At 59.1% G+C, this 22499-nt stretch overlaps 2 protein-coding genes across 4 annotated transcripts in view; both read right to left on the bottom strand.

The window, feature by feature from the left end:
- Window positions 1–3688: 3688 nt before the first annotated feature.
- Window positions 3689–9876, bottom strand: SKOR1 (SKI family transcriptional corepressor 1). Its single transcript, XM_027688526.1, has 10 exons — window positions 9657–9876; window positions 8424–8942; window positions 6238–8273; window positions 6107–6203; window positions 5610–5717; window positions 5423–5494; window positions 5111–5185; window positions 4948–5022; window positions 4384–4449; window positions 3689–4296 (listed from the first exon to the last, which is right to left on the bottom strand). Exons 1-10 carry the CDS (start codon window positions 9874–9876, stop codon window positions 4199–4201), a joined length of 3366 nt encoding a protein of 1121 aa, XP_027544327.1. The 3' UTR covers window positions 3689–4198.
- Window positions 9877–17133: 7257 nt separating this feature from the next.
- MAP2K5 (mitogen-activated protein kinase kinase 5) overlaps window positions 17134–22499 on the bottom strand; it is a 128155-nt gene continuing 122789 nt past the window's right edge. For all 3 annotated transcript variants that reach the window (XM_027688438.1, XM_027688439.1, XM_027688440.1), the window contains one exon: window positions 17134–18042. In XM_027688438.1, the coding sequence (XP_027544239.1) occupies window positions 17938–18042 (105 nt within the window). In that variant the 3' untranslated portion in view covers window positions 17134–17937. The remainder of the gene's footprint in view (window positions 18043–22499) is intronic.

The following is a 22499-nucleotide window of genomic DNA, read 5'->3' as shown; positions in this document are numbered from 1 at the left end:
AGAAAGAGCTTTTTGGGGTTTGCTGGGGTGAGGCAGAGGCAGCCAACATCTCACAGCACATTTTGGTCATAGCTGAACATTTCGGGTCCACTTTGGCCCCCTGGACAAACAGATGTCTGTGGTACTGGGTGGGCAGCACCCAAGGGACCTGCCAGAGTCACTGGGGGGGCCACTGGATCATCTCCCAAAGGTCTCAGCAGTGCTGGTGACTGGGAAAAAGCAAACATGACTCCCAGCTTTGGTCTGGGAGAGGGGGAAGAACCAGAGTGGTCAGTGCAGAACATTTGGCCTCATGAGCACCACCCTGGAAAGGTGATGGAGCAAATCCTGCTGGAATGCACTCCCAAGAGGCCAAGATGACGGCGACTGGGAACAACCAGTGCAGGTTCCCCAGGCACAAATCGTTCCCTGGTGCCCTCTGGGATGAAAGGGCCCTGTGGAGGAGGGGAAATCAAGGGGTTTGTTTGCCTTGGCTTCAGCAGGGCCTTTGGCACAGCTTCCAGAGTATCCTCAGAGCCCAACCAGTGAGATACAGACTGGATAAGTGGAATAGCAGGAAAACTGGCCAGACTGCCGGGAGCAAAGGATGTGTCCAGGCACAAAGTCCAGCTGGCAGCCATCCCTCGGGATCAATATTGTCCTTATTATCCACCTGGATGATGGGACACCCGCTGGGAGGAGCAGCCGATCCTGGGGAGGATGGGACCGTCCCAGAGAGACTGGGACAGGCTGGAGGAAGAACAGGGACCTTGCAAGGGAGAATGCCACGTCCTGCCCCGGGCTGGGATAAGCCCACGGACCAGGCTGAGCTGTCTGTGCTTCCCCGCTCCGGCTCAGACGCGCATTCCCAAGGGGCAGTTTTGGTAGTTTCCATGGAAGTAGCACAAAACCTCAGTTCAAACCCAGCCAAACTCCGGGAGGAGCGCGGAGCAGAGCGGCGCTGGGAACGCCACCTCCTGGCGTCACCATGGAATCATGGAGGAGGCTGGAAAGGACCTTAAAGCCCATCCCATTCCACCCCCTGCCAAGGGCAGGGACACCTTCCACTAGCCCAGGTTGCTCCAAGCCCCGTCCAACCTGGCCTTGGACACTTCCAGGGATCCAGGGGCAGCCACAGCTTCTCTGGGCAACCTGTGCCAGGGCCTCCCCACCCTCACAGCCAAGAATTCCTTCCTAATATCTACCCTAAATCTCCCCTCATTCATGGCATCCTCTGAATTCCACCACGCTGCTGCTGGACAGACAACCCCCTTCGGAGCTGCCCTCACTTCTCACGGGTTTGGGGCCTGTGAAACACAGAGAGCAGGTTCCTGCCCTGTTCCGTGTTCCGGGGATGCCAGAGCAGTGCAGTCCCACCCATACCCCAGGGCAGAGTCCCTGCCCAAGCCTGGCAGCTCAGCCCGATGCTTTGCATCTCTGCTGCAGCCCACCCCCGCTCCAGGGAATCCCCTCCTGCGAGAAAAGCCCCTGAAATGCACCCCCAATATCCACACCGGGGCTCAAATCCCTTCCCAAAGCCAGAGGCTTTGATTTTAACAGGGAGTCTCTGCTGTTGGAACCCCCAATAAGAGGGGACTTGCTCTGCTGAGAGGTCTCCCAGCTCACAGGCCACGTGGAACCCTCTCTGTCACCGAGAGCCACCACGTCTGCTCAGCTCCAAACCACCAGCCTTGTGCACAAGAGGGAAGCAGCATATGGGGACAAGCCTTGGCCAGGCTGGAGGTCTGGTGAGCAGCTCCTCAGAGCTGCTCTGCCACTGGCCTGAAAGAACAACTCCATCAGCTACTGCAAACAGACCTTCTGCTTCCCCGCTTCCAAATGCATCACAGGCTCAAATACAGACACTCCAGGCTTCTCCCTGCTTTAATTATTTAAAAATCCTAACTCTGGTTGTTTATATTCAGGGCCTATTACTGCGTTCAACTATTTTGAGACCAAAAAAAAAAAAAAGAGAATAAAAAATTTGAAGCCTTTCCCTCATTCTGCCGGTGAAGTTTAATTCACTCTAATTATTTCATATTACTTAGACTATAGTAGTTTCATAATTTCTAGTATATTAAGCACTTAATACGTTGTGTCATTTGAAGTCGCATATTAAATTCTGCAAAGTACATTTTAATGAGAGCTAAGTAGTGTGAAAATATTAATACAACACCATAGTTCATTTCTGTCCTCATGTTTGTAGGCACTGCTGCCACACACGGGGTGTGCCCGGGCAGGTGGGCACAGCAGGGCTGGGCAGGGGCCCAGGGACCCAGGCCAGGCCCCCCTGGGGTCCCTCCACAGGGTCACCTCCAGCCCACGAGGTGCCAGCAGTGACCCAGCCAGGAGGGCACAGAGGAACATGCAAAGAAAGAGGCTCAGGTGCCCCCCTACAAGCTCCAAAGGGGCCCAACTGTTCCATTCCCTCAAGTGACCACCTCTTGGTTTGCAGAGCTTGATTCTGCTCCCCGATTTACACATCCCCTCCATTTCCCAGCAGACGATCCCCCTTCCCAAGCTCTTACCTGCATGAGAGATGCCACCAGCTCCACTGCTCCCCCTCAGGGTCACCTGTCAGACACCTCCTTCAGCTCACACGGTGCAGGTTATCTGCTTTCAACGGAGAAAATCCCACAGTGGTTTGGAAGGGACCTTTAAGGCCCCCTTGTTCCACCCCTGCCATGGGCAGGGACACCTTCCACTAGCCCAGATTGCTCCAAGCTCTGTCCAGCCTGGCTTTGGACACTTTCAGGGACGGGGCAAAGAAGCCATAGGAACTTTGTCTGAAGCTCAGAAAAACAAAGAGAATCCCTAAAAATCATCTGTACTCCCACCCCAAGGGTTTTTAACCTCCATCCCAGCCAACCACGTCCGCATGCCCGGGCCGGGATGGGCTTCCTCCCCCTCAGGTGATAGGTGGGAGTCGCTGCTCCTGCTCCGGCACAGCTGATCCCGGGGTCGGGAATGGCTGGGAGAGAAGGAGGGGGGGCTGCACCTCCGGCTGCGCCCACGCGGTGGCGGCGCAGGCCGCGGAACCACCTAATGAGCCCCGCAAACTAATTAACGGCACAGCCGCGCTCGGCGCTCCCGGGGCCGCTTCGTGCTCAGACCCCGCCGGGGCGGGCAACGCGCAGCCCGCGGGTGATCCCCCCCTTCCACCCTCTTCCCTCGCACTGGTCCCGGTCTCCGGGATGCTGCTGATCCTCGGGATGCTCCCTGTCCCCTGCATCCTTTTCCCCGGTCCCGGCCTCCGCAGTGGGATCACGGTGCATCCCTCCCGCAGCTCCCGAGGCGAGTCCCCGCCCGGTCCCTTCCACCCCGGAGCTCCCCAGGACCCCGGTGCAGCCTCCCCCCCTCCCTGTCCTTGTCCCGTGCCCGATCCCGCCGCGGTGCGAGGTTAATTCTGGGCTGAAAGCAGGTATTTCGGGGGTAATAGGTGTGCGCGCACCTCGCGCCCGCTCTCAGAGCTCATTAATGGGATACCTTCATGTGTGAAACGAGCATATAAATGGGCATTAATGAGCTCCCGGCTGCGGCGAGGAGGAGGAGGGATCGGGGAAGCTTCGCAGCCCCCCCAGGTTCAGAGCCCCGGTACCGGGGGGCAGCGCAGACCCCCGGGGCGGCCGTCGGGGCCGTGCGAGCCCAACCCCCCCCGGGGGGGACACACCCCCGCCCCCCGGGCCAGCCCCACGCACCAGGCGGCTTCTTAAAGTCTGTTTTTATTAAAGAACCAAAATCACGTACAGAGGGGGTCTGTCCCCAGAGCGGGCGAGCGATGTTCTGCCTCCGGAGTCGCGGGTCCGCCCGTTAAAGTGCCGTTACATCCAGAATTTACATGGAAGGGGGATAAAGGAGGGGGCCCGGGGCGGGGAGGGGGGGGGATAAATATACATCATAAATAAATAAAAATCCGACAAATACTGTACCAAGAGAATCACAGTACATTTATATCCATTGCACATAGCCACTTTTGTTTCCAGTCTGGACGAGGGTGGAAGAAGCGGACACACAGGGAGGGAGGGGGGAGGCGGAACGGGGAGGGGGAGGCCCGGGAAGGGCCCGGCTCCCCCTCGGCCGGCCCGGGGCCGCCCCCCGCCGTATTGCCAGTCCGAGGAAAGCCGGGCTCCGAGTCCTCTATATACAAGTGTCTCCTCGTGGAAATGGCTTGTGTGGGCTGTGCCCGCATGGCTTCGGGGGGAGGGGGCGCCGGGGGGGCTCACTGGGGCAGCAGCGGCGGCTTGAAGGAGCAGTTCCCCGTGCAGTGCCGCGGGGTCAGCATTTTGCAGGAGAAGTGATGCAGCGCGTCGTGAGCCTCTGCAAAGGGATGGAACCGTCACCCCTCGGAGCCCTCAGCCCCCCCCTTAGCCGTCTGTGCCCCCCCTTCCCGTCCTACCGCGGTACCTTTCAACTTCTGCTGGATGGCGTAGCGCGCTTTCCTCTCCTGGTCCAGCTCGTTGCACAGCGTGTCTGGGATGGGGGGAGCATCACACCGCGCCCGGGGCGAATCTGAGCGCGGCCGCCCCGTCGGGGATGCGCTGGGCCCGAGGGCACCGCAGCGCGAAGGGAAGGAAAGAGGGAGGGAACGGGGGGGCACGCGATGGGCGCAAAGTCGGGCACGGCTTCGCGGCTTCCCAGGTAATTTTACGCCTCGGTTTTTAATTTAGCCCGTGCGGAAATTACTGCGAGAGGGAAGGTTCATTCGCTGCCGTGTAATGATGCCTCGCAGCCGTTTGCGGGGCGGCTGGAAATGCCGAGACGAATTGGAGGGCACGAAAGGATAGAGATTAAAAAAAAAAAAAAAAAAAAAAGAAAGAAAGAAAAAAAGAAAGAAAAAATAAAGAAAAAATAGGAGGAAAGAAAAAAATAAAAAAAAAGGAGAAAGAAAAAAAATGAAAGAAATAAAAAAGATAAAAGGAGATAAAATATAAAAGTCCTGATGGGCGGATGGGCTCGGCCAGGCCTTACCTCGGACGATCTGCAGCTGCTGCACCATCTCTTCCCGGTACGCCAGTTCCCGCTTCATCTGGTCCTGGAAGTTATCTGTGGGACGGGGGGTCAGCACCGCTCCCGGTGCGGGGCCCGCTCCCCGGTCGGGGCGGGGGATGAGCGGGGGACGGGTCAGCGGTACCTTTCAGGCTCTGGAAGTCCCTCTCCAGCTTTTTCCTCAGCTCCATTTGCTCCAGGACCAGTTTTTGTAACTCATCTGTTTTAAAAATACACGGCGGGGTTGAGGGGAGCCCGCACTTTTCCATCTGGAGGCGGCTCAGCGCGGCGCTAATCGCATTACGTTACATTAATCACAGGAGTTAATCACTCCTGCACAAAACACAAATACCTCGAGCCGCGGGGAGAGGCCGGGGGGTGCCGCCAGTCCACCCCCCCCAGCCCGCCCCATCGGGGCGCCGACCCCCGCACTCCTCTTCCCGCACCCCCGCCTCACCTCGGGCCAAGTTTTCGATGTCCTTCTCCACCAGCTGCGTCCCGGTGACATCCATGGCAAGGCCTTCCTCGCCTGCGGGGAGGGGGGGGCAAAGCGCCGTAGCACCGCCGGGGGGGCTCCGCGGACCCCGCATCGCCCGCGGAGGGGCCGCGCATCACCCCGCGGGGGAGCGCGGAGCGGGGCTTACCTCTGTCGGTATTTACAGGGCTGGGATGAGAGACATTCCTTTGGTCCTGATAGGATTTTCTGGTCTCTAAATCCTCTGCCGCGGAGTGATTGTCTTCTTTATCTTGCTCTTAAAGTTAATAAACCGATTTTCAACCATAAGCAATGAAAGTATGGTCCTGATATATCCTTAATTACATAATTACGGACAAAGCCCTCGTTAAAACCTTCTTAGCGGACATCCTAATCGCTTTGCTGTTGGAAAGTAGCTTGTGGGCAGGAGCTTGGCCCTCCCAGCCCATCTCCGCCGCACCGGCCGCGGCCACGGCGGCATCGCCGGGCCCGGGGGGGCTCCAGCCCCGACCCCCGCCCGGGAACCGTTTGTTTCGCTTTTCTCCCGAAATCCCCCTAAACGAAAGCGGCGGCCCGGGTGCCCCCCCGGGGCTGAGCCGCCGGCGGGGGCCTCCCCGGGGCCGCGCCCTCGGATCGCCCCGTCCGCCCGCCCCCGGCCCGCGTTACCCTTGGCCTCGGGGGTGCAGAGGAAGGCGGCGGGGGCTCCCAGGGACGCGGCGGGTTTCAGCGGCTGCAGGGGCTCCCCCCTCTCCGGCGCGAACACCTACAAAAGAGCGAGTCAGGGCCCCCGGGCCGGCCCCGCGGGGACCCCCGAGGGCAGGCCCCTCCCGGCCCCGCACCTCGTAGGCACCGCTGCTGCTGCTGCTCCGCTCGGGGCTGCCGTCGGGGACCGGGCCGCCCTCCGTGGGCACCTCGCCCGTCTTCTCCTCGGGCCCGTCGGCCCCGGCGGGCGGCGGCTCCTCGGGCCCCGCCAGCAGCCGCGGCGGCGGCGGCTCCCGGCCCTCGGCGGGGACGGCGGCGGCGGGGACGGCGGCGGATTCCTCCTCCTCGTCCTCCGGGAAGCGGTTGGACTCTACGTCCACCTCGGGCTCCTCGGCCGTGTCCCCCCCGGGGGACAGCGAGCGGTAGCTGGAGCTGCCCTCGCTGAGGAAGTCCGGGGAGAGGTACCCGGGGCCGCGGGGCCCCGCGCCGCCGAACGCCTCGCGGGTGCCGTAGAGCTTGGCGATGCTCTCGGCGTCCTTCACCACCGGGCGGAAGGCGGACAGGTAACTGCCCTTCCTGGGCAGCGGCAGCGGGGCGAGCAGCGCCTCGTCCCCGGAGCGCTCCTCCTCGCCCGCCGCCCGCGACAGGGCGCTGGGGCAGCGCTCGCCCTCCGCCCCCGCGCCCTCCTGGGGGGTCGCGCTGCTCCTGCCGCTGCCCGAGGGCTCGGAGCCCTCCAGCTCCCCGTGCCGCCCCGCCAGCCCCGCCGGCTCGGCCGCCGCCGCCGCCGCCGCTGCTGCCGCCGCCACCACCACGGCGGTGGCGGCCGCCTTGGCCGGGCTCTGCGCGGGATAGGGCGGCACGGGCAGGCTGCCGGCGGCCGGCCAGAACACGGGGAACGAGGGGTACACGCCGCTGTCCTTGGCGGCACCGGGCTGGTGCGGCGGCTGCGCCGGCTGGTGCGGGTGCGGGTGCGGGGGTCCCCAGAACATGCCGGGGGGCAGCGCGCCGCCCTTGCCCGCCTCGCCGCCCCCCGCGCCGCCCAGCGCCTCCTCCTGCTTCTTGGGGCACAGTCCGAACGCGGCGGCAGGGAAGCCGTAGGGGTGGGGGAAGAGCGGCGGCGGCAGCTTCTGCAGCATCCCGAAGCCCTTGCTGGGCACCGGGATCACCGGGTAGCTGCGCACCGCGCCCGCCCCGCCGTGCGCCCCTGCGGCCCCGCCGTGCGCCCCCGCGAGCCCGAGAGCGCCGCGCTCGCCCGCCGCCTCCTGCCCGCTGCACCGCAGGCTCTTGTGCGCCGGGGCCAGCTCGGGGCCCGCGGGTGGCGGCGGGTGCAGGGCCGCCTTGGCGGCGGGGGAGCCGGCCCCGGGCCCGCCCGCGGCCGCCCCTTGCAGGGAGAAGGTCCGCTTGCGGGTGCCGCCGTTGAACATGGCCTTGACATCCTCCCAGGCGTGCGACAGCTCCTCCGTGGCCGTCTTGTCGCTGAGCTTGAGGTGGCGGCGCCAGGAGTTGAAGTTGGCGGCGTCGGGCTGGGTGTACTTGGAGTCCGGGGTGCGGTGGGAGTGGAAGATGAACTTGTTGGGGGAGAAGTACATGCTGCAGTAGCTGCACTTGATGCACTTGGCGCGGGAGCTGTTGTAGCGGGCCGGGATGAAGCTGCCCCGGGAGCCCCAGGCGCACTCGTGCACCACGTCGAAGGCGAAGTTCTCGGGCAGCTTGGGCGGCTTGTGCTCGCCCAGGAAGGACTTGCAGAGCCGCTCCGCCTCCCGCTTGGTGATCATGCCGCAGCGGCGGGAGGAGATGGGCATGGCCCCGGCCCGCCGCAGGATCTCCAGCTGCACCGGCGTGCACTGCACGCAGGTGATGCCCAGGGCCACCCGCCGATTGTGGATCTCATTGTAGCTGTAGTTCTTGAGCAGCGTGTTGGAGATCTGCGCCAGGCAGAGCCGCTCCTGCCCGTCGATGACCAGGGACACGATGGGCACGCCGTACAGGGAGGTCTCACCCACTTGGTTGGGCTTGAGGGTATTGGAGCCTTGGTACGGCTGCAGCTCTTGCTTTGAATTTGGGGAGGAGCTTGCATCTCTCCCATTTCCCATCTGACTGGCGATCGCCTCCATTCCCCCCCAAAACGCCCCTGCAAAACAAAATCGGGGAAAGGCGCAGGTTAGAGGCGCGGGTTAGAGGCGCTCCCGCGGCCCCGCTCCGCGGCCCGGCCGATCCTCGCTCCGCGGCCCGGCCGATCCTCGCTCCGCGGCCAGGCCGATCTTCGCTCGGCGCTACCGGCCTGGAGCCCTCCGGGCGCTGCCGCAGGACCTTCCCCGGCCGAGGGGTCTGGCGGGGCCGGAGCGCATCCCCCGCACCGCGGCCGCCGGTACCGAGCGCCGCCGTACCCGCCGCCGGGCCCGGCCCCGGGACCCCGGGGCAAGGGCGTCCTGGTGGGTCACCGTCCCCGCTTCCTTCCTCCCCGAGTCCCCGGGAGGTGCCTTGCCTTGCCTTCCCTTTGTGCCGGCTCGCCGGGCCGTGCCGGGCCGCGGGTTGCGGCGAGCCCCGGGCGGGCTCCAACGAAAGGCTCCGGAGGATGCGGCCGGCGCGTCCCGCGGCGGCGGGGCCGGAGGGGCCGAGCCCCGGGGCCGGACCGGGCGGGCCCAAACTTGGCTCTCGGTGCCCCCGGCCGGCGGGCGCGGTGCCCCGGAGCCCCTTTGTCGTGTCCCCGGCAGGCGATTAGGCGCGGGCGGATTAGGGGCCGGGGCGGGCAGCACCCGCCGCACGTAGCAGAAGGGCAGCAACGAGCCAGGCAAATTGGCTTAGCGGGGAGGGCTCCCGGTGGTTAAGCCGCTTCCGTGGTAATTACACAAAATAACGGGGAGCGACTCCCGAAAACGCGCCCCGCTTTCCGCCCCCCCCCATCGCTCCCCTCCCCTGCGCCCGCCGCCCGCCCGCACTCACCGCGCCGCGGAGCTGCTGGACGTGCCGGCTCTGCTCGGGACTAGGGGCCGCAGCCCGGCGCCGGGGCCGCCATCGGCCGGGGGGGCCCCGTCCGCGCCGAGCCCGTTCCCGGGGGCAGCGGAGCCTCCGGGGCGCGGGGCGGGCGGGCAGCGGGCGCGCCCTTCACCGACGCCGCGGGGCCGCCGCCCGCCCCGCCGCCGCGTCCGCCCGGCACAGATGCAACAAGAGCGAGTGACCAGCCGCGCCACCGAGGGAGGATCCGGATCCGTACTTGGAGACGCTGCACATTGATCCGGTGACAGCTAAAATAACGGGAAGACACACCCACTTAGCACCAGCATATTTACATTAACGGCCTCCGGGACCCCGCCGCCGTCAATCACCGATGCGCTCCAGTCAATCACGGCGCGGCTTTAAGGCACGGCGTGAACGGGGAGGGAGCGGGGGGGGGCCGTGGGGGGCCGCCACCGAGCGGGGACCCGCCCGGGCTGCCCGAGGTAAGATCGGGGATCAGCCCCGCGCCGCACCTGCGTGGGGCTCCGTGCCGCTCCGCGCCCCCGGGCCCCCCCACATCCCCCTCCCGCCGTGCGGACACCCCGGGGGGAGCGGTGCTCGTTGAAAGTTTGCGGGGGGAGCGGGTGGTAACGAAAAGACGAGCCCGGAGGGAGTGGCGGAGGGACCCCATCGAAATCGGGGACGCGCTGCTGCCGCGCATCCCTCTCCCGGCCGGGATGCGCGCTCCGCTGCGGGGCGCGGGTGCGGGAGCGGTACCGGCGACGAGGGGGGGACATCGGGCGGCAACGAAATCGCCGGGAGGAGAGGGCAGAAGGGGGCGAGCTCGCGTTTTTCGTTCCCCACGGGGACTCACGCCACGCCGGCAGGACCGGCGGACCCGGAGCGGCGGGGGGACACGGTGTCCGCCGGTCCTGCCGGCGTGGCGGGGGCCTCCAGCCGCATCCCTGCCCGGGTTGGGTTCCCGCATGCGGCACTCGTCACGGCCACGTTAATTAAACTGTAATTAATCATCGCGTCCGGCCGCGATCGGCGCAATTACACTGATCAAACAGAAGTTAATAACGGCGCGGATAGCCCCCAGCCATCACTTTGGCGTGTGCCCCCCCGCCAGCCCTTCTCCGCCGTCACCGGTGGCACCGGGAGCACGCGGCGGAGCCGGCGCGGAGCGAAACGCGGGTGCGGAGCCCCCCCATCTCCTCCGCGGCGGCACCGACCCCCGGGCCGCGCTCCCACTCGGGACAGCGGCCGCCGCTCCCCCCGGGCCGCCCCGTCGTGGGGGACGCGGAGCGGGCGCTGCCGCGGGGCCGTGCGGCCTGGCCTTCCCGCAATGGTCGCAACCCGAGCCGGTAATTATTCCTCACCTTTTAATTATTTATACTCCCCCCCCCGCCCATTCTCCGGCCATACGGAGGCAGGAGCGCGGTGAGACGCGCCCGCTCCGGGTCGAGCCCTGCTGCCCCCTCGCCGCCGGGGTTCGGGGGATCCCACGGCGTTCGACACCCGCAGAGGCTGCGGAGCAGGCTGCGGGGCACCGGGAGGGCTGCGGGGCACCGGGAGGGCTGCGGGGCACCGGGAGCGGGCACGGACCGAGCCGGTACCTGCCGCTCCCGGGGCCGCTCCCGCGGCGGCACGTCGGGGTCTGGGGGGCTCCGGGGGGATGCGGCTCTGCCCTGCCGTGCCCTCCCCGGGCCGTGCGGCTGTCCCGGTGCCCGCAGAGCTCCGCCGGTGCCCGGGGCGGCAGAACCGGCCCCCGGCTCGCCCCGACGGTGCCGCGGAGCCCCGAGGCGGGGAGCGGCCCCCGGCCCGACCCCGGCCCCGCCGGCCCGGCCGCGCTCCCCGCCGGCGCCCCGCTCCTCGCAGCCGCCGTATCTTTTAACAGTTGAATTGACTGCAGTTTTTGTCAGTTAATTAGGTTTAATTTACATAATTAGTACAGTATAAAGAGTATTGGGGATAATCAGGAGGTACGTCTCGCTTACTGTGTAAACACGGATTCGGAATTAAAAATCAGATGTAATTAAGGCGTGTGCGCGCGGCTTTTAATTGTAATGAATTTCTAATTAACGCTCAACGATCGCCGCACGCGAGAGCCGGGACGTTTGCGGGCGCCGCCGCCCCCCCAAACCGGGGACCCCCCCGGGGACCCTCCCGGGGCCGGGGGGCGCGGAGGGGCCGCGGCCGGCGGGGCGGGCGCTGCGCCCCGACAGGACCCCCCCATCCTTCCCTGTTCCCCGGGCCGATGCCGCTGGCAGACGAAGCCGGTGGATAATTTAGGTTAAAACTTAGGGAGCCGTGTCACGGGTGTATAAATAAATAATCACGCGTGGCGGGCGCGGAAGGCCCCGCGCTCCTGGAGGGCTGAGCCGAGATTGCCACATAAATCACGGCGGTCTAATTCAGTGGAAGTTTAATAAACGCCTCCTATTGGAAATGAATGTTCCCCATTTAACAGTTGTATCAGCACCATATAAAACCATGACCCCAATAAATTTAATTTTAGAGGCCGATCAATCCGGGCTTCTCTCCATCGATCCGCGGCGGCTCTGAGCCTCCGCAGCCTCTTCCGCGGCCCTTCCCGCCGAGGCGGGGGAAGGAGCGTTTCGATTAGACTCTTTATTAGGAAAAGATTGCTCCGAGAGGCCTGAAAATTAAACGGTGACATTTTAATTACTGGACATTGACAAAGGGAGCGGGCGGCGGCTCTGCGGGCCGGGCACACTCCGCCTGACCCGGCGTGCGGAGCCCCCGTGGGGCGGGCGGGGACGGGCAAGGGGGGACGAGGATCGGGACTCTCCGGAGCTCCTGCCGTGCGACCCCCGGGGAGCCTGCGGGGGCCTCTGGGTGCCCCCAGGGCCCCTTCCCGGTGCCCAGGATGTGCATCCCTGGCCCCTCAATGCACCCCCTCTGTGCTCACCATTTCTCCCTTCGGGCACCCCCCAGTCTGTGCACCCCAGCTCTTCCCCATCTATGCACCCCAGCTCTCCCCCATCTATGCACCCCAGCTCTCCCACCACGTCTTCCCCCTCTGTGCACCCCACAACACCCACCGTGCCCCCCCCGACTCTCCACAACGTGCACCCCTTGATGTGCCTCAGCTCCCCCTGCTCTCCAACCCCCCCAGCCGCCCTCACCTTGTCCCCTGTCCCTGACCCCCCCATGGCAGCGCTGCCCTTCACTTTCCTGACCACGCAAACCCTCCCTTCGCATCCCCGCGGCTCTAAATCTCCCGAATTTTCCCGGGCGGGAGCGGCCGCGGGGCTGCGGAGGAGCGAACGCCGCGGGCGGGATCGATAGACATGACTTTATTGATCAGGTGAACCCAAGCGCCTCCGCGGGGCTGGAGCGGGAGGAGCCCGGGGCAGCAATTCCCTGTGCCCTGTGCCGTGCCAGGCCTCCGGGATGGACCCGCACTCACCTGCGCCGGGGCCTGGCAGCTCTGCCTCGGCTGCAGGGAAGTTTTCCTCCTCCCGCCTGTAAAAGCCCCAGACATCCATTTGCCAGTAAACATCTCCCGGGCTCCGGGCTCGGATAAACCTTGAACTTCCACCGCAGGACCGGGCGGCGGGAGCAGCCGCCGGGGGGGACCGGGAGGCGGCCGCCGCTGCCGGAGCCAGTAAGGCTTAATCCATAAATCCTGTCCTTAGTGCACACGTGTGGTTTATGGACATACCCTCTCCTGAAGGTAACACAGCCCCGGGTCAGCGCAGCTCCTCGGCAGCCGCAGCTCTCCCGCTGCGGCTTCCCGACGGGAAAGGCACAGGATCACAGAATCCTGGAATTGTTTGCGTTGGAAGGGACCTTAAAGCTCATCTCGTTCCAACCCCACCTCCGTGGGCAGGGACACCTTCCTCTAAAGCAGGTTGTATGATCGTCTTTTTATTAAATGTGGCCAAATAATACACTTAGCGAGATTTGTAATTTATTTTTCCCCATTGGGCTTTCCCAGTCCAGGCAGCGCGGTGCTGGTGAGCTGGGGGAGCAGGATGAGGCAGCAAGTTCAGCCCTCCCATCCCTCCAGACTTCTGTCCCAGGGTGCCTGTGAGCCCCCCCCAGCCTGGGAGGATCCCCCAGGGAATGCTGAAGATGAGTTATCCTAAATAACTGCTGTGTCTCGGGACCTCTCCATTGTTCAACGAGCTCCAGCTCCCCCTCCCTCCCTGGAGCCCCTCTGCCCCCCAGGCCTGGCTCCCACCGCAGGGACATTGTGCCCACCCAGCTGCAGTGTTTGGGGTTTGGGGTGGTTCCTACCTGGTTCTCCACATTGCAGGGATGGGGCTGTGTGGGGCAGGAGTCACCCAAAAATACCCTCACGCGGCTGCAGAGTCCCCTGAGCACCCGGGAGAGGCTGAGAGGCCACAGTTGGTTCTCCTACAGCTCCCAAAGAACTGGAGGCACCCGGGATGTGTTTGACCCGTTCCCTGAGTGGCCCAGCCTGCGGTAGCTGGGCAGGGACGGGTCTCCTGCAGGTGTTGTTGGGTCTCTCACATGTTTATCTCTGCCAGTTCCACATCCTAAAGGGAGCAGGAGGAAAGGTCCCTGTACTAAGGTGTCTCCAAGGGGCTGAGCAGCACAGGGGCTTCACACCCTGGTGAAGGATTTGCTGCTCCTGTTCACTGCCCAGAGAGGCTGAGGGGGGTTCTGTGTGCCCTGCACCCCCTGGGAGGAGTCACCAACAGCTTCCCTCTCCGTGATGGGAAGCATCCCCAGAGCAGAGCCATGACCTGTACAGACTCCTGACCTTCCTCCTCCCTCCTCTCCCTCACCAGCCAAGGCTGCAGCTCCCTGGGGGGTTTCTGGGTGCAGGTCCCAAGGGGCTGGATGTGATGCCCCCCGGGTTGTCTTGCCTGAAGGCAGCGCTGGGCAGAGGGAGCACAGTCAGAGCCACAAACCAATGAAGAGTGTTCCTGCTCTGGTGGCATCGCCCCTCCCCACCCACAGCCAAAATCCCTCTGACACCAGAGAGGGGCTTCTCCCACGGATTTTGCTCCCTGCAGGATTTTTTGTTCTCCAGCAAACCCTCAAATTCCCAGGTTTTGCTTCAGACATTGCCCACTTGCTGCCTGCATCAGAAACAGGGGGGTCCTGTGCTCCATCCCTCCTCCAGTGATGGCTCCAGGTAAACCTTCTCTGCAGGAAAACACCTGCACCACTCCCAGACTCAGTCCTCCTGCTTGCTCTCGGGTATCCAAGGGATCAAATGAAGCTCCCAAGAGCTGTTCCTAGTGATTGCTCAGTTATTAACACTATCACATTGCCATCCCTGCTCCACAGGCATTAAGCCAAGGGAGAGGGGCAGGTCGAGGACCCCTCACAGTCCCCTTTTCCCCCAGAGCTTTTCAGGCTGTTATTTGGAAAACCAAGACTGCCCCTCTGCCTTTGGAATGCCGGCAGCAGGATGTGTTTGGCCACGAGATACAAGAAGCAAAGTGGTTTTTAATTCAGTGCTGGGTTTAAGGGCAAACTACCACGGGCTCATCTCCCAGGGTGTTTCGCCTGGCAAGGAGCACAGGCAGGGAAAAGTGGAAAATACTGCAAGTTTTGGCACAGATGGGACATCCTGAGTTTTTCCCCGTGAGTCTCCACGTACACACTCCCATAGGAGTCAATTCCTAACCGTGACTGAGGTTATAAGAGAGGTGAAACTGGTGTGGGGCTGCTGGTGGAGCCCCTCAATGAGCTGGTGGGATGAGGAGTGGGACTGGGAGGGACTGGGGGGGGGGGTCACTCAGTGCCTCTGTAGGATCCACTACAAATTAGTATGTTCATTATGCACCACCCCTGCCATCTTCTGAGCAGGACTCAGTTTAGAGCATAACACTGCACCTCCTGCAAGCTTTTCAGCCAAGAAATGCCCCAATTCAGACTCCAAAAAGTTGCAGCAGGAAGGAGAGAGGGAGAAGATCCCAGGCAGCCCCAGCTCTGGCACAGCTCCTGCCTGTGTGGGGAGCAGCACTGCTGAGCCCTTCACAGCACCCAGTGCTTCCAGCCCTGCCTGGCAGCTGGGAAAATCTCCCTAGTGGTTCATTCCCATCCCTGGAGAGGGTTTTGGGGGCAGGAGGACATTACATGTAAGGCAGAGCCTGGGACATGTTTCACGTGTCTTGGCCATCTCAAAGTTATAGGTGCACCAAGGCAGGATTTCCTCAGCCTAAATGCATCCCAAGGGATCCTTTCAGTTTTGGGGGGACCCTGCACCGTGTTGAGGGGCCCCATGCCAGGCTCACCCAGCTCCAACCTGGCACAGACACAGGTTGGGATGTGTTTGCTGCAGGGAGAGGAGCTGTGGGTGGGGGCACCCAGTGGAGTTAAATCCTGGCCCAATTTATTGCCTCCCCCCCTTTCCCTCACTTTTGCCCCTTGGTGTTGATGGGTGGGGGCTGGGTTTTCCCCAATCTGCCTGTTCCACTCTCATCCAGCCGTAATCCCCCCCAAAAAGTGGTGCTGGGAGTGGGGCAGAAGTGATGCCACTGAGCAGCCCCCCAGCTGCTTATCCTCTTCCAGTCTGTAGCAAATCCAAGGACTTGAGAGAGGAAAGATGCTGGAGGCCCCAAACCTCCCCCTGACTGCTGGATTGATTACCCTGATGAACCAGCAAGGTTCATACATGTGAATTTTCCCTGTCTCCATCAGCTGGAATCCCACAGGGATCCTCAGGGTGACACCGTCCCCTCCCTGCCAGGGAAAGGGAGAGGAAAAGCCTTGGGTTTGCTGACTTTGAAACTAAACTCAAGAGAGACTTTTTATCCAGGGAGAGCTAATGCAAACTGTTAGGGATAAATAAATGGGAGAGCTGCCCATCCTCTGGTTGGCTCACAGGAAGGAGATTTGTCTCACTTTAGAAAAAGGACCTGGAGGGATGGGGGCTGTGGACTCATTCACTGCACTGTTATCTGCCAGCGAGGTTGTGACATCAGAGCAATTAAGACAAACTTTAGTCTATAAGTTCATGCCTGCAACCTCTGCACTTCAAAAGAAGACAAATGATCCCTCCAAGGAAGGAAACAAAGTCTTTTCCAGGCTGCTTCCAGAGTAACATTTAGGATTTGCAGTGGTTCAGAAGGAACGTTTCACTGAATTGTGGGGGGGGTTTAACCTGCTGGTATAAAATAAACTACCTGAGCCTCTTCTTTTTTTTAGCAAAAGTTTATTTCTAATGCAAAGACAAGCAAACAAAGCCCCAACCTCCTCCCACCCAAGTCGCTCACCCCAAACCTGCCTCTCACATCTTGTCTGTGTTTTATTTTTCCTTTTAATAAGCATCTTGAACAAGGACTGATTCAATCTGTTTCGGTCTGTTGTGGAAACGTCCACAGAAATTGCAGGAGCCAGAAACACAGAGCAGGGACATTGCAATCATTCCCCTCTCCTGTAACAGCAAACCTGGGAGCCTGTGCCTGACCCAGCTGCACCCCTCACACAGCCACTCCGAGGGAGAAAATCAGGGATCAAGGTGGAGCTGACGAAGGCAAGAGGCTTCCAAGCAAGCCACGAGCTGCTGGGACAATCAGGAAAACCTGCAGCCTGTTCCCCAGCCATCAGGTTGGCACCCTCTGTGCCATCTCTCTGCCCCCACGATCCCATGGGATGCTGCCAAGCCTGAGCTGTGGCCCTTGGCTCCCTGGGGCAGAAGTGATTCCCCCGGTGCTGCTGCTCTCTGCAGACTCCTGGGGCTGGAGCTGCTCTCCCACCCTGGCTGTGCCCGGCTCTCCCACAGCACCTGCTCCCTGGGGAGGAGAATCATGGAATCATGCAGTGGTTGGGTTGGAAGAGATCTTAAAGCTCATCTCGTTCCCTCCCAGGGATACCTTCCACTAGCCCAGGTTGCTCCAAGCCCCGTCCAACCTGGCCTTGGACACTTCCAGGGATCCAGGGGCAGCCACAGCTTCTCTGGGCAACCTGTGCCAGGGCCTCACCACCCTCACAAACAGGAATTCCTTCCCAATATCCCATCTATCCCTGTCCTCTGGCAGTGAGAAGTCATTCCCTGTGTCCTGTCCCTCCATCCCTTGTCCCAGGTCCCTCTCCAGCTCTCCTGGAGTCCCTTTAGGCCCTGCAAGGGGCTCTCAGGTCTCCTTGGATCCTTCTCTTCTCCAGGTGAACCCCCCCAGCTCTCCCAGCCTGGCTCCAGAGCTGAGCACTGTCCTTTCCCCTCACCTTTTCCACCTCAGCAAAACCCTTCTGACTGAGGGACCAGCCTGCAGAGCCTGACCATGGATGCTCTTCATTTTTGTGTTCTCTTCCCTGCTTGGCTCTCCCAGCAAACCTGACCTGCACTGCAGCAGCCGGTGCCGGGAGCAGGGAGAGGCATTCCCAGTCATTTATTAGTGCTGATCCACCTGAATGCCCTCTGGAAGGGCAACCCTCACCTGGGCAAGCCCAGATCCTTCTCTTTTTCTGTTTGTTTGCTTTTGTTTTACATTTCAACCCAGTCTTTTGTGGCTTTCTGGACACAGAGACAGCCACCAGCTCCTCAGGATTCCTCTAAACACTCGGCGTGTCATCCGTACAAGAGCAACAGTTAAAAAATACTCTGGAGTCAGGAAACATCCAGTACATTCAATAACCAAAAAATAGAGATATAAAATACTTGCTTCAAGGCTGTGGACAGTATAACTGAAGATAATCTGTAAAATTGCTCGGCAGCAAAAGAAAGGTGGGAAGAAAATTCCTTTAGTGTGGCAGTGAGGGAAAGGCAGCAACAAACCCCCCGAGAGGCTTTGTTGGTGCTCCTAGAAAATATTTTTAGGGAAATAGGATCCGGAGAAAGGGCGAGTCCGAAGCATGGGGATGGTGCTTCTGGTCCAGGATGAGCTCTGGTTTCCTGGGATGCTCCCAGCTCACTGTGGGCCCTGGGTGGCCCGTCGTTCCTCCAGCATCCTGCACACCCACATGGACACGACCTCGGCGTTGCCATCGTTGTACTGCACGATGAAGGGGTGGCCCTGCAAAGTGGGACAGGCAGAGTCAGCCACGACAAACACGACCCTTTGGAAAAAAAAACCCCACATTGGAATATCCTGTGGTTACAGCCATAAAAATGCAATAAACTGGTGATTCAAAGCAGTGAACTTCCCCTCGGATCCATGTTATCCATGTGCAGGTTCCTATGGAGGAGGGAAGGCTGGGGGGGCCCAGACTCCTCCTGGAGGCCTCAGCCCAGGACTCCTTGGAAATACTGGTTGTTTATTTTTATGTTCCAGTAGCTCATTGTGTTTAGAGCCTTTAGCTCCTTTCTGGGATGGCCTTCCAGGCTGTGCAACCGCTAAAGGATGTTTTGGGAAAATGATATCCTGGGAAAAAAAAAACATTAATCTGCTCTTCTACTTGTAAAGGTCTGTGATCCCTAAAAGTTTCTCTCTGTAACAGCCCCCTGTGCACCTTTCCTGTGTATTGACCTTCCAGGGCCTAAAGGGGCTCCAGGAGATCTGGAGAGGGACTGGGGACAAGGGATGGAGGGACAGGACAACAGGGAATAGCTTCCCACTGCCAGAGGGCAGGGATAGATGGGATATTGGGAAGGAATCCTTCCCTGTGAGGGTGGAGAGGCCCTGGCACAGGTTGCCCAGAGAAGCTGTGGCTGCCCCTGGATCCCTGGAAGTGTCCAAGGCCAGGTTGGCCAGGGCTTGGAGTAACCTGGAATAGTGGAAGGTGTCCCTGCCCATGGCAGGGGTTTGGAATTGGATGGGCTTTAAGACCCCTTTCTTACATGCACATCCCACAGAAAACAACCGCAGAGATTCCCAAATCCAGAGATACAGGACCACCCAGCTCCTGCAAACTGGGGGCCACAGCACAGCTCTTGTGTGATCACACATTTCCAGAGCAAAGCCAGTGCAGAGAACCTGCTTTCCCAAATTTGTCAGTGCATCCCACCAAGCCCTTCGTTTTCTCTCCATGCCTTTGGAATTGTGGGCAGCTGCTGCTTCCTGCCATTGCAATCGACCTTCCCGAGTTTGCTCTTTGGGAACTGCCACAGTAAGGGATGTTTTCCCTCGATATTCAATTTTTGGGGAGCAAATTTCTTCCTTTCAGCCCCTCTTAACTATAAACAGCAACTTGGAATCCTGTCAGAGCATCCAGAATTTCCCATCCGGGCGGATCCGTGTGTGTTCACTCCCGGTCACTGCCTGGGAGATGCTCCACCAGGGAGGAAGGACAGATCCAGGGGTTCCAGATCCCGTCTGGGATGGCAGCAGAGAGCTCAGTGCTCCCAGAGAAGATGGATGATCCCAAAATGATGCATTTAAGTACACAGATGCTCCAGGCACCGAGCATATGGCCAATGTCTTTTCCCACCCAACACCTGGCCACTAAAAATCCTCAGCTCTGGACTTGCATGTCTAACATCAGGCACAGCACTAAGGAAAGACAGAATCCTCTTTTCTTTTTGCTCCTACTCCAAATATCCCAACCAAGTATGTTTGGGTTTCGCTGTTTTACAGGAATTCAGTGTGAAATATTGCTGATTTTACTTGGCTCTTACCTAAGAAAACAATTCAGGAGAGGGCACGATAGGGAACCCAGAGACAGGAATCCTGGTGTTTATTCCCAAGCTGTCACATATTTTGCAGTGTGACCTTCACAAAAGCTGCTTAATTTCCAGCAGCCTCACGGTTAAAAAGGGAATAAATGCTGCTGCAAAAAATCAGTACAAGTGTGCTTTTGCCCAGCACTCGGGGTATTTTTGGGTGAAAAAGGTGCAGGAATAAAGTAAATGCCTATTATAAGCAAGACAGCCTAGAAGGAGCTGTTTTGCCTCTTAAACAAAACAGCCAAGGACACTGGAGAGAACCAGGAAAAAACAATCAGAAGGCACAGACAAGGAAGAGCAGATGCATTGGGGCAATTAAAGGCAGCTATTAAAGCCAGTCCCTTCTCCCATGAATCTCCTTTACGATGGAGAGACCCCCCGCAGCCAAAGCCATCTCACACCCAGGATATCCCTGCCTTTGAGCTCCTCACAATGTGTCCAGGGAAACTGCAGCTCTGCCAGGCTGGAAACATCAGCTGGCCACGCTGGTCACCCTGTTTGCTTTGTTTTGTGAGGATATTCCAGTGAAACCCGGGGTTTTACACACTGTTCTCCTCGGGAAGAAGTTTAAGTTGAAACCATTCTTGGGATTTCCCTTGTTTTTGGACTGTGCTGCTCTCCAGGGAGGCTTTTTCTCAGCCTGAAGGGATGGTTTTACTAGGAGATGGTTTTTCAGAACCTGGTGGTTGGTTTTTTTGTCCTGTTTGAGGGGGTTTTTTTGGAGATTTTGTTTGTTTTTAAATAGGGAACGGGAGAACAGAGATTTCTACCGAAGCTACAAATTCAGTGTCAGGAGGACCCATCTTTGCAGCTCTTGGGTGGACAACCAGCAGCATGTCCAGGTCAGGCACCAAAAACAAGGAGCTCCCAAGCAGGTCATGGATGGCCTGTGCCAAAATCTACTTCCAAACCCACTTTGCTGCTTCTAAAACCTGCACTCACCCCTGCAACTGCAATAAAACAGATATCAAAGAGCATCCTGGAACTGTGGGTAATGCAGGAGTCCACCAACCCTGGCCTTGGCCTGTTCACAGCAACATTTGGAGTGAAAATGTAGCACAAACAACGTAAGAGGGCTTGCAGTTGGCTCAGCACCCAAAAATGTCTCAGGGAAGTTATTCAGGATTTCCTCCAAGCACACATCTCCCCCCCTCAGAAACCTTAAACTGGAGATATCTTTGCAAGGGAAAGAGGAGAGAAGGGGCAGGAAGATTAGACAGGGAAGAAAGGAAAATTAAGGGGAAAAAAACCAGACAAAAATCAAAACCACTAAAGGAGGAATGCAGCCAGAGCTGCCACAGAAAAATGACAAATGTGCTGCCAAACATGATGCAAAAATTTCTCATTTTTGAGCTAAAGTTTGGGGGTTGTTTTGTTTTGCTTTGTAAATGAAAGAGATAATTGTTAATTACTCTTTGGGCAATTTTTAACTCACTTATTTAGCTGGTTTGAAATTTTGGCTCATTTAATTTCTTCCTGGTTTTATTTCTTGGTGGCCTTTCCAGCGTGTGTTCACACCTTGCTGGTTTGTAGTGCCATCTTTAAGAGATATGGAGGAGCACTTCAATCCATCCACCACTGATCCCACATCCACTAAAAATCCAAGTTACTGCTCAGAGATTCTGTGAGCAGGCCACAAAACCCCAACAATTCAGCGTTGGGTGACCAAGAACATCAGAACCGGGAGACACAAATTATATTAGCTTGCAATTTTCAACCGTTGTAATTTTTCTCAGGAGTTTTCATTCTGAAAATGCTACTAAAAGAGTCAACAGAAGGAAATTTATTCCAGTTGCCACAAGACTGAAAAGCTCAGTCTCAACAAACAGGTCTCAGTCTGGACCTATTTGAAGTGGTTTCCCTTACTGGGCAGGTACTGGTTTGCCTCACCCTGGGCTTTGGGATGCACTGAGATTCCTGCAGCACATCAGCCTGGAGCTGGAAAGGTCAGGCAGGACAGGGCCAGGGATAGCCCTGGAGTGAGTGTCAGCCAGCCTAATTTTGTGTGTCAACCCCGAAAATTAGATAAACAATGACAAACCAGGCTTTTTAAATGAACTTGTCTCATCTGGTTCTCTTGATAAAGGGTACGTGGCTCAAGTTGCAGTGTCCCCCCAGACAGGTTAACTCTTTAAAGGGGAGCTCCTCTCCCAGGGTGATGTAAAATGATTTAAATATCTGACATGAAATTAAAAGGGCAGTGCCCCCCTGAACACACAGCCCTGGGAATTCAAACTCATTGCTCACCAACCATCAATCATTTAGCCCAGTCAATTAAATTGCCATTATTCAAGGGTAAAAGTTCCATAATTTTACCCACCCTTAAAATTCAGCAATTTGCTCTCATGGCCTTCTCCTCTGCCCTGAGAAATCTTTGTTTCTGTTAAAAACCCACCCAGGGTTTATAGCAACAGACTTTCCATGGCAATCTTGGCAGGACTGCAGATCCAGGGGCATTTCCCAGCACCAAGGGCCCACGATGGATGGATTGTCCAGATGGATGAATTGTCCCAGGGAGATGAAATTCCCCCTGGGACACAGTCCTAATACAAGGTCCAAATCTGAGCTACCTGAATCCTTTCAGCTCTTCAGTCTAATGCACATGGAACAGCTTAAACTGCCTCTCATACACAAATCCAGGGAAGAATCCAGGAGAATCTCTCCCATGAACAGGTTGCTCTGCCACTGGCCATAAAATGTGTGTGCTTGGAGAGCACCAAGGATGTTTAGACCAACACTGAGGCTCCTGAATGTTGCCAAAGGACAGGCAGAGCATAAATAACATCCCTTAAGCAACACTCCTGGGATTTCAGAGCACTTTCCAGGCACAAAAGAAGTGATTGTTTGTTGGGAAGACTGGTTTAAAGG

Source organism: Neopelma chrysocephalum, unplaced genomic scaffold, assembly GCF_003984885.1.
Source record: "Neopelma chrysocephalum unplaced genomic scaffold, ASM398488v2 Primary Assembly neopelma1_75, whole genome shotgun sequence".
NCBI classification, from domain to species: Eukaryota; Metazoa; Chordata; class Aves; order Passeriformes; family Pipridae; genus Neopelma; species Neopelma chrysocephalum.
The sequence above is the reverse complement of the archived record's forward strand: the minus strand, read 5'-3'. Positions and strand labels throughout refer to the sequence as shown.